The 15,211-nt window shown below is 32.3% G+C and overlaps 1 protein-coding gene across 1 annotated transcript in view; it reads left to right on the top strand.

Annotated features, from left to right (window-relative positions):
- The window catches only part of NLGN1 (neuroligin 1), a 723,285-nt gene that overhangs the window by 227,922 nt on the left and 480,152 nt on the right, over nucleotides 1-15,211 (top strand). The window contains exons 4-5 of the mRNA XM_060011117.1: nucleotides 4,579-4,638; nucleotides 11,871-12,023. Of these exons, the coding sequence (XP_059867100.1) occupies nucleotides 4,579-4,638; nucleotides 11,871-12,023 (213 nt within the window). The remainder of the gene's footprint in view (nucleotides 1-4,578; nucleotides 4,639-11,870; nucleotides 12,024-15,211) is intronic.

The following is a 15,211-nucleotide window of genomic DNA, read 5'->3' as shown; positions in this document are numbered from 1 at the left end:
AAGAACATCCCTGAAAAGATTTAGCCTGCTTCCAGTTGTTCCAGAATAACAGTGGTAGCATCCTTAAATTTTCCCATTCTGTGGAAACTGCCTTAGGAATCCTTCAGAGTCAGTTTACCTCAAAGACTGTTGGGTAAAGAAAAGATTTAGCCTGCTTCCAGTTGTTCCAGAACCACAATGGTAACATCCTTAAAATTTCCCATTCTGTGGAAACTGCCTTAGGAATCCTTTAGAGTCAGTTTACCTCAAAGGCTGTTGGGTAAAGAGGGTGGGGAAAGAGTATAGCAGTGTCATTAGCCAGGGCTCGCCATTTATCCCAATGGGACTCACTGGAGCCTGGAGCTCTCAATAATCCTAAAAATTTCAAAGACATATTCTCTTAAGAAGGACACATATTCTCATGGACAGCTTTCTAAGTCAGGAGCTAATGATACCCTCAACCTACTTGCCTTTTTGGGCAGATATGTGTGACACAAAGTACGGAAAATTTCTGCTGAATTGAACCTGTAATGAAGGAATTTATAATCAGTTCTAATGTAGGTGAGACCTAAAGTATATTAGACTTTCATCAAAGGGAATGATAAGAAGCAGCATTAATGTGGGTGGATAGTAATTATTTCGAAGCTCGTAATTATTCTCCAGTTAACTACAGAGAAATGCTGGTATTTTTATTCCTTTTTGAAAAAGTAAAAGGCACTATGGTCAGATTCTGAAATGTAAGAATGCATCATACATCTTTTGTAAAGGCTGATAACTTTGAATTATACTTATGTTAATAGCAAAGGAACTATTTTAGATTTAAGTGAGTTCAAAGTTCATGGTTAGGAGTCCCTTTACCTTTCGTAGTACTGTTGTTTCACCACTGAATCTATTTGTTGCCCTTAGGAGATATAAAATATAGTATTTACTCTCACTCCCTTTCAAAAAGACATGAGGTCCACTTTCTTATTAACTCTAATAAGAGTTATGTGTGAGTTCCTCAAGGAGGACAGACCCTATAGTGTTTCAAGATAGGATAAATCACTTCTACACTCAGGTTTTAGAGGACTCATTTGCTTTATATTTTGGTGATTTAAGATACCCCTTTAAACTGCTGGTATTGAAGATGCACTATCTGTAGTTTAAAAGAATCATAAGCTGTGGTTGGAATGTTGATAATGATTGTTATTTATTATGACGGATAAATGTTTTACCCTTTAGGGAAATCATGTTGATCAACTTGCAGGAATACATAATCTAAATAGTGGTTGCCTAATTTTCATAAGAAAATTAATGACAGTTACCCCTTACGATATTTTATTTCTGCTTAAAATTTTTTAACATCAGTAATTATATCAACAGTAATAGATTAAAAGAAAAGAAAAATGAGCCAGAGTTGCTAATATCCTTGAAAGAAGGGAGATCAAGACAATGGTTTTCTTTCCAGCCTGGGAATAATGAATCTTGAGATCATATAGGGATGTTTCTGTAATCCACAAACATATGTTTACTCTACTGAGGCTTCCTCAGGGAAACCAATGTTGAATTAGTTTCTCAATTTGCAACCCAAAACCTCTCAGATATGTATTCTCAGTTTCTTTAGGCACACGACATAAAGGAAATCTGCTTTCTTTCTTTTTATAATCTTTTTTTTTTTTTTGGTGGGAAAACTGTTATCAGTCCTCTTTTTCCCAGGTAACCTTCAAAAAATCAGATGTGTAAAAAATTCTTGATGTTAAGAAAACCCAGCTATGCTTGACTCACTAAAGTACTGCTGGAACCCATAATGTGGGAACAATTTAATATCATCCAATAATAAGGTTTTAAATAAAACCTATAGTATTCAATAAATGAAATTCTTTAGCTGGGAGAGTGACTTTATCCTTCCCTAGGGTAATGATGCCCTCATCTACTCATGATGCTGAAGCAATATCTGTAATCTGTTTCTAACCCTTCCAATTTGCTACAGTAAAGGATGTTCTATATAGTGTATGTATGTAATCATTATCCCACATCAGTTAGAGGCATGCAGCTTTCTGAATAGGGAAGGTGATAATAAATAATGTAGCAAAAGGCTGGTTCAACCATTCCCTTCACAGAAAAATTCTCGTATATACAGTATCATTTCCATGGTTTATCTACTAATGCAGACCCAGAGTCAAATAGCAACTGAGATCTATGTTCCCCATGCAAACAACTGGGAGATCATATGTTAATAAAGATTTTGTTACTGTCCCATCTCATGAAGACCAAGAGCTAACAATTCTGTATGTGTGCAAAGTATGTAAAACTATTGGCTCTTGTCTGTAGAACCTGAATGATTTCCCAAAGAAGGGAGTCATGTAAATTGCCTTGGCTACCCTAGGAGGAGAAATAAAGATAATCATCCAAGAGACACCTTATAAAGCCCCACACTTAATTTAATTGTGATAGGTTTACATTTGTCTCCAAAAATTATTGAACTAACAATTCAGCAAAGAAAAACTTGAGCTCACATTAACAGTTTCCTAATATAGCCAAGAGTCAAGCAAATTAAGTAATTTAACTAAAATTGGAAAACAGGTGTGGTTTTGGCAGCAATAAATAACTACCGCTTAATGTGTGTCATTAACTAGTAAATAAAACCATAATTTTTATATAGTATCCTTGAAAATAAAAATGCAAGAAAATATTTTTGTTGAGGTTTGTCCATTTACTCCTTTAGGTAATTACAGAAAAATTAAAATTTTTCTAAGTCTAATATGTTACATGATATTTTAAAATTAGAAATATTTCAAATATAGTTCTGATACAGCAATTTTTAAATTTAAATTTATTTTTTTTTTATTTTTCAGAAATGCAGCAACATTGTTGCATGAACATTAAATAATACTGAGATACTTTCTGCATTTAAACAGGGTCATATTCAAGACATGTAGATTTCTGTGAACTTGCAACTGAGTGCTAATTATAAACTATTGCTTTCATCTAGGTTTTTTCTTAATGGAATGATTGCTTGCAGAACTGTGAACTATATCATTTAACTTACTGTGTACAGCTCCTCTGTCTGTATTTGGAATGGCCTTGAAACTATGACCTTACAATCAAGTAGTCAATGGGTCCCTTCAGTTACATCATCAATTTCTCCATTTCCAATCTTTAGATCTTTGCCAGTTATTACTGTTTTTCAAGGCTGTCTCTCTGAGCTGACAAAACTCATCTATATCTCATATTTTCCTTCTGTTTTCTGGGATGGTGTTCTTGAATTCTTTGAAGACCGTGATATTAGGTGTAGTTTTGAATTACAAACATAATGCATAGTAATCGCTGAGAAGAGTTCGAAATCTTTCTCAAAATGTTTAACAATCCTTCCCTATGAAGTGTGCTTAGAGTTAATGCCTGCTTCTTTACTATTTATATTATTGAAATCAACATATGACTTTCAGCCCTCTTTTTTTTCTTCCTTTTTCTATAACTATTATTTTATGCATGACAAAATTCTCTTGCTTACCGTTATGTGGTTGTCTGTCTTTTAACTTGAGTGTTATGTGTTTGTAATGATTGCTTTTTGCATGAGGATTATGAAATGCCATACAAATTAAATGGTTGTGAAATGCAGGGCTTCACCTGCTTTTTTGTACACTGAATATGTCAATCATGTGACACTTAAAATTACTTTCATATGGCCTGTGACTTCCCCTTTGGTGTGTGCCTTTATTCTTAGCAAATTAGTGTGGTTAAGAATAATAAAACATTTATTAAACATCCACAGTATTTTAATACAATTATTATCCTAAAATATGATCCCATTATAAATAACTATACTGGGCATGGAATTGCACTAGGGCATAATTCCATTATATTTCTAAATTGATTATGAAATATAAGCCCTGACTCTGTAACTACCTTAATTGCTAAACACCAACTTCTACAGTGGTACCTTTGCTCTACCAAGTGATGAGATTATTTATTCATACATTTGTGCAAGTTGAAATTTCTTAAATCCACAGTTAATATTTAATCAAAACACATGGGGAAATATTTGTATAATGACAAGTAATTTTAAAAAGTCACAGTTTTGAAAAATGTATGATATAAAAATGTATAAAACTTAAGTGTTAATGCTTTTACAAAAAAAACAGAAGAAAAAAGAAAAAAGAAGCCTAAATTTTTTCGTATCTCTGTTTTCCCTAATGCTATTATACTGTCCCAAATTAAAGAATGAGTTTGGCCTACTTTCTTTATTGTTGTCTCCAATTCAGATTAGAAAAGACACTGAATAAATTAAGTTCTTTCATCTAATAAAACTGTTTACTTTTTTTGTATGCAGTGGGTATTTAAAAAAAAATCATTTCCTTTGCTTATGACTTGAGTTTTAAACCATAACGTATTTTTTTATGCTGGATATATTCACAAACCAAATCTTCTATGAGATATTTTAGGGAAAGGGTATTTTTTCTTAAACAAAATAGGTAATCAACTTTGATGTAACCACTTTCCCACTCTTTTTTGGAAATATCCTTGAGAATTTTGGTATTTACATTTATTTTTTCCCCTCAGTCTTGTTTATTCTTGAATTGTCTTTTTTTTTTCCCTCCATTTCTCCGTTCTCAATCCTAGGTCCCCTTACAAAGAAACAGACAGATGATTTAGGTGATAATGACGGTGCTGAAGATGAAGGTATTTTTTTCCACCAAATCTATTTGCATGACAAGGGCCTCAATCACTTTTTCCACCCCTTTCTATTTTTTTACTTCTTGTCTTTTTTTGAAGAGTTGTTTTTAATTCCCGTTTTTGATGTGTTTTGTCTTCTTGCTTGTTGTTACATATAAATACGCATTTTTAATTTTTTAAAAAATGAGTGTTAAGTTTTGCTTTTGATGCCAACCATTACAACCTTTTAAAAAGGGGACATTTTTTTGTTTTCTTGAACTGACTTTTGATATGTTTCATCCCACATTTTGACTGAAACTTGTCCATATTCTCTGAACTAACAATCTCTCCCCTGTAGTCTCTCTGTACCCATTTTGCATGTTTTCTAATCTATGTAAATATTTTACCCAATATCAAAATATTTCATTTTTACATTTGATATTTGTTTAAAAAAACCCACACCCAATAAAATGAAGGACAAGCTAAAGACTGAAATAAAGTGTTTCTTGAGCAGTATAATTTAGATTAAAAAAATACTGTTTTCTGTTGGTGTGCTTAAATATCACATAAATAAATGAAATCGTATAGATATGAAGGATATTACACCTATTTAGATAACTGTAGTAAACATTATGCAACCACTTAAGTACCCTGAGAAGATTAGATGGATATCCCTTAATTTCAAAGGCACGTAATTTTGAGATTGACAAATGAAAATATTCTGAATTTCAAATTGTTGCCAACTATAAGTAATAATTTTTTCCTACTGTACTAATAACAAAATTCTTTTCTCTTTCCAACTTTCTTATGACATACAATTCTGACATACTCTGTAAATGTAAGTACTCACTAGATTGATTTGATATTTCTCATTCCATTGTGTACCTTTACCTGGTATTAAATGGAGTGTCTAGAGAGGACCGTTGATTCTTTCAGTTCATTTTGGCTCCAATTAGTTTTTTTTTTTTTTAATACCATCCTAGTTATGATTCTTATAGAGATAATTAATGTAATCTCAGGCTTAAAAATAATTCCCAGAACCCTAGCAATTAAATCTCATAAGGATATTAATAATATGGTAAGAAAGATTTTCCAAAATAAAATAATCCACAAGCAAGTCAGTAGACATGCTAGTTCCATGAGGTACAACTATGAATGAATGCATCCTTAACTGTTTTCATTAAGATATATATATTTAATAAACTACTTCATAGTAGAAAATTAAATTATAGAAGTAAAGTATTAAAAGCTTAAAAATTATATTGAGTGTTAATATATTTATAACATTTAAGAATTCTTCTGATTAAATGAAATTTATGACATTTGATTAAAAATTCATTTATCATGAACACCACCAGTGGATTAAAGATTAAATACAATGCAGTCATTAATAGTTGAAATAAATCATTATAGCTGCACAAGATTGTCATTTTGAATGCGAAATAGCTAAAAATAGACATAATATCAAAATGCAAATTGTGATTGTTTTTAACGTTGTTGGAAATCTGAAGTATTAAAACATCAAAGACATTTATTCACTTTGAGGACATGGGTTTTTGTTCCTAGTGCTCTCCCTATGAAGAGTGCTGCCACTTGGGGGCTTTGAGATTTGTTGAACCCTCTGAAAATCCTTAACTCTTAGACATTTGTTATCTAAATAATACCTAAGACTTCCTAAGTTCTTAGTGTGTACTCACAAGGTTAGTATACATCATTTTCCTGTTTTAAAAATATTTTGATTGCTGATTTAATATGCTTTTTTTTTTTTTTGGTAAAACAGCATTAAGTGAGATATTTACATGTTTACAGATGATACCTCTGAGCAACCACAGTGAGCTAAGCCCTATAAACATGAATATATCTCAGAGACCTATTTTGAAGCACGTGTAACATTTTTAAATAGCCATTAAAAATATCCTAAACCCCTACTTAAATTGGCAGGTAGTATTTAGGTTACGTACTAAGCCAGTCGTCATAAGAGTTATCAAATCAATAAATATATTTAAATGCTCAAAAGTGTAGAGTCAAAGCAGTTCAATTCAAGTTCTGTCAATTCCTCTGTGTTATTTGGGTAATTGTTTAGAAGACAAGAAGGATAAATTCAAATACCCTCCAGACAAAAACCTTCATAGAAAAGTCTGAGCATCTTCTGTTGAATTTGTTTGAAAATTTTTCTGTTGATGTAAGGGTGAATGAAAACCGAGGCCGATTTTCACATTTAATTTGTTTCAAATCTTGAATCAGCATTATTAGATAAAGCAACAGATTTAAACTACTTGATAAACTACTCCTTTTACTTCAGTCAGAAGTCTAGTTATCTGGTCATTTATATGGGATTGTCCATTGTTTCCTGATAGCCCAACTCTTTTACTTGATTTCTAGCTTTCTGTCTCAACACTGTATTCAGAGGCTACCTGAGACATTGACTGGGGCGCGCCCCTCATTCACTTAAACTCATCCAAAGCTTCTCAGTGGAGCACTGTTCTTTACTTCTAATTCTCATTTGTGTTTTTGCCATTATTTTTTGCCACTTTTAGGCCAAACACAATTGTATCAAATTTTAATAATAATCATAAGAGCTGCATATTTTATTGGCTTTTTCCCTAGTTTCAGAAAGACTAATCTGAAGTGATTAAAAATGGGTCAAAGCAAAATCCTAGGTTTCTACCAATTTATTTTGGGAATTTAAGAAATATTTAATTTTTTAAACTGTGCTGGGAATACCTTAATTTTTCAATATTCAAATGCAATTTTCTATCCTATATAGAGCTTTTTAAAAGTTACTCTTGTAGATTTTTGTATATTTTTTAACTAAAAATTGTACTTTTGATCATAAGTCCAGTTTAACAAACGCAGATTTATCCAACACTTCTATATTCTTTTGCTGGTCCTGAATAATAGCTGAGGTTCATCAAATGAGTAGGGGGCAAAAAAAATCTTGAAATATCTTTAAATTTATCAGGGAAAGATTTAACTGAGGCAATACCCCACAATTTAAAAACTGCTAAATGCTCCAAAACTCAAAATTATGGGCAATTAAAAACTTCATGAGTCCTTTAATGAAAGAGAAACCAGTAGACATGTTTAAGGAGTTATGTGACTAATAATTATTCACTAGGACTATTTTTTTTTAATTTAATTTTATTTTTTTTAATACAGCACGTTCTTGTTATCCATTTTATACATAGTAGTGTATACATGTCAATCCCAATCTCCCAATTCATCCCACCACCACCAACCCCGCCCCGCCACTTTCCCCACTTGGTGTCCATACGTTTGTTCTCTACATCTGTGTCTCCATTTCTGCCCTGAAAACCGGTTCATCTGTACCATTTTTCTAGGTTCCACATATATGCGTCAATACATGATATTCGTTTTTCTCTCTCTGACCCACCCCACCTTGCATGACAGTCTCCAGATCCACCACGTCTCTACAAATGATCCAATCTCATTCCTTTCCATGGCCGAGTAATATTCCATTGTATATGTGTGCCACATTCCTCCCATCCATTCATCTGTCGATGGGCATCTAGGTTGCCCCCGTGACCTGGCCACTGTAAACAGTGCTGCAATGAACACTGGGGCACATGAATTCACTAGGACTATTAAAGGGAATTATGACTTCAAACATAGGTTGTCAGGCAAAAATAAATCCACATTAACTGCTCTAGAGCTGTTGGCACTTGCTACATTGGCTTAAATTTTTGGTTTATCAGAAAGATAAAAAGTTACTAAAGTTAAAAATCAAGATGTCTACTCAGATTCCAGTTTATTATTTTTTAACTTGAAAATCTTAAATACTTTCTTACCATAAAAATTTTAGAAGAAAAATAATCATCAGTGTAGTATTTCTCTTTTATCTTCCCACTTTTTTCAGAGACCTAGATGCTTAGCAAAGCTTTAAAACATTGCAAATAACAGAAAATATAAACATGCTTTAGGAATATTTGTAGTTTTACTAAACCTGAACTAGTGTTTTAGTCTTTGGGTATTCTTTTGATTTTAGTAAGGTCAGTAGCAGCTAGTTTAGGCAAACTCAGATATCTTAGGTAAAATCTACTTTATTTCTAAGGGAAAATATGAGACAAGGTTTAGAGGGACAACATGGCTCTAATAAATTCATTATAAGCCACTACATCTAATATATTTGAACTAAGACACAGTGGCCACCCGAAATTTTGTTATTAAAATGATGGCATTAGCAGATAGCATTCAATGGTAGGCTATATGATATATCAATTTCACTTATAGAGGTCTGGTTCTTTTTAAAATCAAAGTAAATAGAGATATAATTTAAACTATTTACATTTATTGTTATATTATTATGATATTATATTTATCATATTTAAACAATTTACTATTATATTTACATCAAAAATGAGCTGTAGTGCTTCCCTGGTGGCGCAGTGGTTGAGAGTCCGCCTGCCGATGCAGGCGACACGGGTTCGTGCCCCGGTCTGGGAGGATCCCACATGCCGCAGAGCGGCTGGGCCCGTGAGCCATGGCCGCTGAGCCTGCGCGTCCGGAGCCTGTGCTCTGCTCCGCAACGGGAGAGGCCACAACAGTGAAAGGCCCGTGTACCGGAAAAAAAAAAAAAAAAAAGAGCTGTAGACTATGAAAAAATGTAAAGTCTAAGATAGAACTTATGATAAAACACTATCAAAAGTAAAGTCTAAGGTTGACCACTCTGATAAAACATTATCAAATAATTCTAATTGCTCTGTAATATAAATATGGCATTTTCCAAGCTTTATTAGCAATATTGAGTTGTTATGTACAAAAATTGTACCTATTTTGGCAATTAATACACCATACAGCATTAACTTCAGGGTTACTTCAAGCAAAAAGAAATACTGTTCAGAACACAGCATTAGAATTTTATAAAACATTCTGGAAAAGAACTGCTGGACACACTAAGTTCTTAGGCAAATTTGAAATCATTGAGAAGTTTGGGAAGACAAATTGGAAATTAGAATCAGCCCAAACAATCAGTAATCTTTTCAAATCTAATTTTCAAAGAAAAATAGAGATATACCACTCAAAATTGCTCCTAGCATCTATTATTGTATTTTCAGTGTTTCCTGACAAAGTCCACTTCATTCTGTTATTAGGTATAAAATATGGCAGGTCTTCCCAATGTGTGCCTGCATTGTTTTCCAGGTGAACAGAACGATTCTACCAAGATTTCATTACTGTTCACAGTTGGTGCTTTGTAATTCTATGTAATTTTAATTAAAGAAGAATTCTGAAACAGCCTCCCTCTGTGCTACCTCCAAGCATACAATTAGAAGAGCACAGAGTCTGCTGTGAACAGTCAGTTAATGGCTTCAGTTTAATAATTTATTATTGCTTTTTCAGTGCCAGACATACTAGAAAAACACGCTAAAACTGTGTGCAGCGAACAGGCGTTTAAGGAGGAGAGTTTGACAATTTCAGAAGAATTGTTTTCTCTCTGTAAGCCTAACATCTCCACAAGCCCCCAGATCTTACAAATGAGTGAATATCATTTTCCCTCCCAACGATTTAAGGAGAAAATAAATTTAGGGTTTTTTTCACTAAATGTAGCTGAGTCTGGTGAATGTCAAAGTATCCTCATCTCACCAGTTAAAAAATTAGACACTCTTCTCAGGTACACCCTCACAGGGAGAGGGGGAGATTTTGATAAATTTATACACTGATATTAAATACTAAGTCAAACATAAAGTAGTCTTTTTTTTTAAAGTCCTAAATTCTGCAATTAGCTATTTCCCCAACTTGAAAATCTGGACAAACAAGTTGAGCTACAATTCCTGATCTTAAAATGATTTTCGTTGAAGGAAATCACTTTATTATTATAGTAGAAAAATTGAAGCATTTATACTAGTCATCTTTTTTACAAGAAATGTAAAGCAGCCTCTAAATTATCACCAGTTTTTTCAATGAGTTTATATCATGTTAGTCCATTCTGAAAGTTGAAACCTCAGTTGTTATGATGTAGGAGATTTGTCTGATAAAAAATGTCAAAAGCAAAGGAACAAAGCCATACTTTTAAATGACACTTTTAATATTGTCATAAAAGAAAGATAATACACGATGTAATTTTGTTTCAATTGTGGGCAGAAGAGATCATCGACCATTATCTAATGGTAATGTTTTAGGTATGTTTATATTCATAATCATATAGATACATGTACACATATAATACTTCAATCTACATAATAGTTAAAACCATGTTCACCAATATACTGTTTAGCATTTTTATCTCTAGAAATTAGTATCTTTTAATACCAATTATAATTATCCTATGTTTCCCTTATGTATTATTTCTAGACCCTTGTTGAAACTGCATAATCAGGGTAAAGTATCTTAGAAAAGCACATACATTTGATTAAAATTTAGAGCTGTAGAAATCACTTTAACATCACCCTAAACTTTAGCATTTTGCACTTGGATTTAGCTGTATTCTGTCTCAAATCTGTATGACAAAATCTTAGAGCCAAAGTGGGGCTAAGAAGAGTAGAATATTTACAAAAAGAGGGTAAAAAATAAGTTAATCTGTTTTCTTCTTCCAAAGGGTAAGGGTAATTGGAGTGAGCAGAAGACCTGGACTGAACTGAAAAATATCATTTAAATGAAAGTCCCCTAAATGCAACAAAGACAGAAATATAGATGTTTGGACTCTATTGCCTAAACATTCATCTGACAGTACTTGAATAGTTAAATGAAACTTCTTGCAACTTCTATAGCACAGTGTTGTAATTATGTTCTCAAATTGGAGCATAAGTTATTCCATGTAATTATGATGCATTCAGTACATATCTTTACAGTAATTAAGAAATGGAAAAACAGTGTTTTATTCATAGTAGCAGTGATACCATTGTACTTAGTTTATGGTTCATAAATTCCATATGAAGTTTATAACATTTGTAAAACGAAGTTTTAAGAATCATTATCATTCTATTATTTCTTTTGATTCTACTGTCACATCAGGAATCAATAAAAAAAAAAAGCACTGAAATTCACACCTACTTCCAATTTGTCCAAGTTTTGTAATTCAGTTTATGATATTTAACAAAATTTTAGGTAGAAAACAATGGATATCTATTGCTCTTTTCTGCAATAGATCTTAACATAAGTTGCTTAAGAAACACTTTAACAAAGACAGTAATTTAAGGAACTATGTTAAAATCATTCCCTCTTGTCCCTAAAATGGAAAATGTATTCTCTGCTTCATTATGCGTGTTGAGGATAAGAACAATTCCCAACCATTTGTTTTTCAGATATTCGGGACAGTGGGGGTCCCAAACCAGTGATGGTGTATATCCATGGTGGCTCATATATGGAAGGGACTGGAAATTTATATGATGGGAGTGTCTTGGCAAGTTATGGCAATGTGATCGTCATCACAGTCAACTATCGACTTGGGGTACTCGGTAAGAAATTTCTTTTTTCCCCCCCATTAATCCATGAAATATGTGATAGTTTTGTTTTGAATTGTTTTGTTTTGCTTTGCTTTGTTTCACTCATTGTTCTATGCTTGCTGATTCTGAAGCAAAATTTTTGATATTTTCAGTAAATTCTATAAATATTCATAAATTACTTGACAAAAGACAGCTAGGGTTGGTTTTAATATTTAATATAAAAGGTAATGAAATTATTCACATTGTTATGGAGTGCTCTTCTTAGCTTGGCTTTATAGAAATGTGAAAGGCAGCAATGGCAGGGCCTTTCTTAAGAAGAATTAGTCCCTGGGCAGATTTTTCTCTCTTCTACTTTTCTTTTTTACAGTGCTATAAAATTGCCTGAGGTTTGCCATGAATGTAGAAATAAGTTTTTATTCTCTTCAAGAATATGTGTATGGACTAGCTTTGGGGAATGATTGCCATTTCTGTGTAGGTTTGTTTGTTTGTTTCTTAAATTTATCAAATATAATTAGAAATACTTTGTTTAAATGTATTTTGATTGAATTATTTGATTTGCAAAACATGCATTGATTTCATAAAGTGTCAAAGAGTTCAACTCAATAATGTATATACATGTAAAACAAAATCAAACTAGTTATCTTTCGTTTTGAAGAAAAGTATAGAACAATATTATTTAAAATAAATTTTTAAGTACTCTGAAATAGGCATAAACTTGCTATTCTACTTGTATTAATTTATTTTTTATAGTATTGTCACAATTTGGTGAGTAAAATAACTGTATCATTTAATAAGACACCTTTATCTGTGGTATTAGTTAAAGGTATTTGCTAAGAGTACAATTCATTACAAAAGTTGGTTTTTTTTTTAATCTTAATTGATCAAAGTCTTTTCCCTTCTTATGCACTTAAAAGTTATCATTTGTGTTATTTGGGCACAAAAAGATACCTCACTCATTCTTTACTCTGAAATATTTTGAAAAAATTATTTGAATTATATTCTCCTTTATAATAATTGTTAATATAATTTATTTTAACCATTGAGAATCAGTTTATTTTTCTCTTCAGTGTTAGTTATTATTATTCTAATCCCTTCTATGTAATCATAATCTGTGTTTATGCCAATCTCAAAATATAAAAAGGAATGATTTTTGTCAATCACGTTTGTGTGTCTTGGGGAAGGAGATATGTTAGCAAAGCAAAGTGAGAGCTTGATCTTTTTCTAGTTTTCTATTTTGAATTTGGAGTATGGTGGACGATATAATAGATACACTCTGTCAATGTAGATATAAAGTATTTCTGTACCATTGTTCAAGTACACATTAGTTTCCCCATCATGTCTAATCATGCATTGCTTCAGTTATTCTTATAATTTCGCTGCATAGGGATGAATGACTTCCCACCAATGAAAACTCTCTATATTAGAATATATATAAAGAGATGTTAATAATAATCTTCTTAAATTAATCTTAAATATTATAGTGTTGTCATCTGTTTCTTAGGCAAGATTTGAATGTGAGGATCTGCACTATCGTTAATGCATTTAACTTTAATCATGGCATTGTTTATAGCTTAGTTGTTTTTAGCGATTATTATTCTCATATTTTTGTGAATTTCTTAAATTGAAAATCCTGATGCAGTGACTAGTTTTCCAATTGAAAATTTCAAATTAGATGCCAAATTGTGGTAACAGTATTTTTAAGGACTTGAACATCCACAAAGTCATATACACTGATTTTATTTTTAAAAAGTCTTTTGGCCACCCCTTACGTTGCCTCACTCTGTTACTGGTTGTACTCACATACAGTAAGGTCCCATAAAATAAACTGTGTTATGTTGGTATAAGCTTTGCCCATTTTAAAAAATGTGTTCAGAACTGATGAGGACCTGACTTTGATCCAATTTGAATCCTATATTCATGTTCATATCCTATCTTTAAATTCCATACTCTGAATAATTGGATTTCAGGACAAAAGATTAACCAGTTAAAAAATGAAGAACTTTGTCTGTATAATGGCAGGCAGTGTTGGTGTTGATGATGGATGATTTTTCCAATGGTAAATATTTGTTCTGGCTCTACTGCAGTTTAGGATTTAACCTTTAGTTGCCTCCTTTGTTCCTCTTAAAGACGTTGTAAACTAATAATCACTACTAAGAATCAGCTGTCCTTTATAGACCTCCTCTCAATATGATAAAGTACAAAACTTTGTTAGTGAAACATTCTTAGGTGAGTTTTGGGACATTAGTTCTAGAACATATGTATTCTGGTCACTTCTAAAATATGTGTTGGGCCTTGTGAAAATGTATTTAAATGAATTAATTCATGAAGAATAAGTTATCATAACATTTGTTTCAGCACACTTTGCCTGTGTGGTGTACCACAACCAGCTCAACAGCTGATCTGCCAGGAGAACTGCAACAATAAAGACTGTAGGGTTTTAGTTGTTGTTGTTAATACTTTGTCTAACAGTAACAAGGTAAGCCAAGGTTTCTTGGGTGTAGGATCCAAAAGTATTGCTGTTTAGTTGGCACTTGGAAGAGTTTTGGACATTAAGTAGAAAATAAGGTTTGATCCCATGTCAGAGGAAATCCTGAGCTGTGTTTTAATTTGGATGTTTTGGTGTTAAGGAAATGAATTTTGGGGTCCAATGTACAAATTGGCTAATTAAGAGACTTACTGTCAGCTGATTGCCAGGAAATATCAGGATGTCTGAAACAGATAATATAATTCATTTTGAATTGAATTTGCCATCCCAGAGGAAAAATATATTACAAGTTTATTTGTTTTAGCAGTAACTAAAAAGGTGATAATGTTTCAGTAAAAAATTTCATACAGCTATCTAGCAGCCAAATTTCCAGTTTAAAGTATTTAATGTTAAAAACATATTTTGTTCATTACAAAGAAGAATTAGCATAGAAGAAAAAAATACCTCCTATGATAGCATTGTTTTGAAGAAGCTATCAACAGGTTGGAGTTAGTTTCTCAGCCAAGACCCTTTTGTGGTTTCCTTTGAAGTGGTAACACAGACTATCAATATCATTGCATTGAAAATGCTACTGGTGGTAAGAAAAACTGCAATAAGTTTGGAAAAAAAAAGCCTAGGGGGTAGTGGATTCTGCCTGCTAACCTCTCTTCCCCAGTTTCATCTTAGAGTTCTCCATAATCTTATCTCATTCAGTCTCACACTTCTTTTAGTAAAC

Source organism: Delphinus delphis, chromosome 4, assembly GCF_949987515.2.
Source record: "Delphinus delphis chromosome 4, mDelDel1.2, whole genome shotgun sequence".
In the NCBI taxonomy this organism is placed as follows: domain Eukaryota; kingdom Metazoa; phylum Chordata; class Mammalia; order Artiodactyla; family Delphinidae; genus Delphinus; species Delphinus delphis.
The sequence above is the reverse complement of the archived record's forward strand: the minus strand, read 5'-3'. Positions and strand labels throughout refer to the sequence as shown.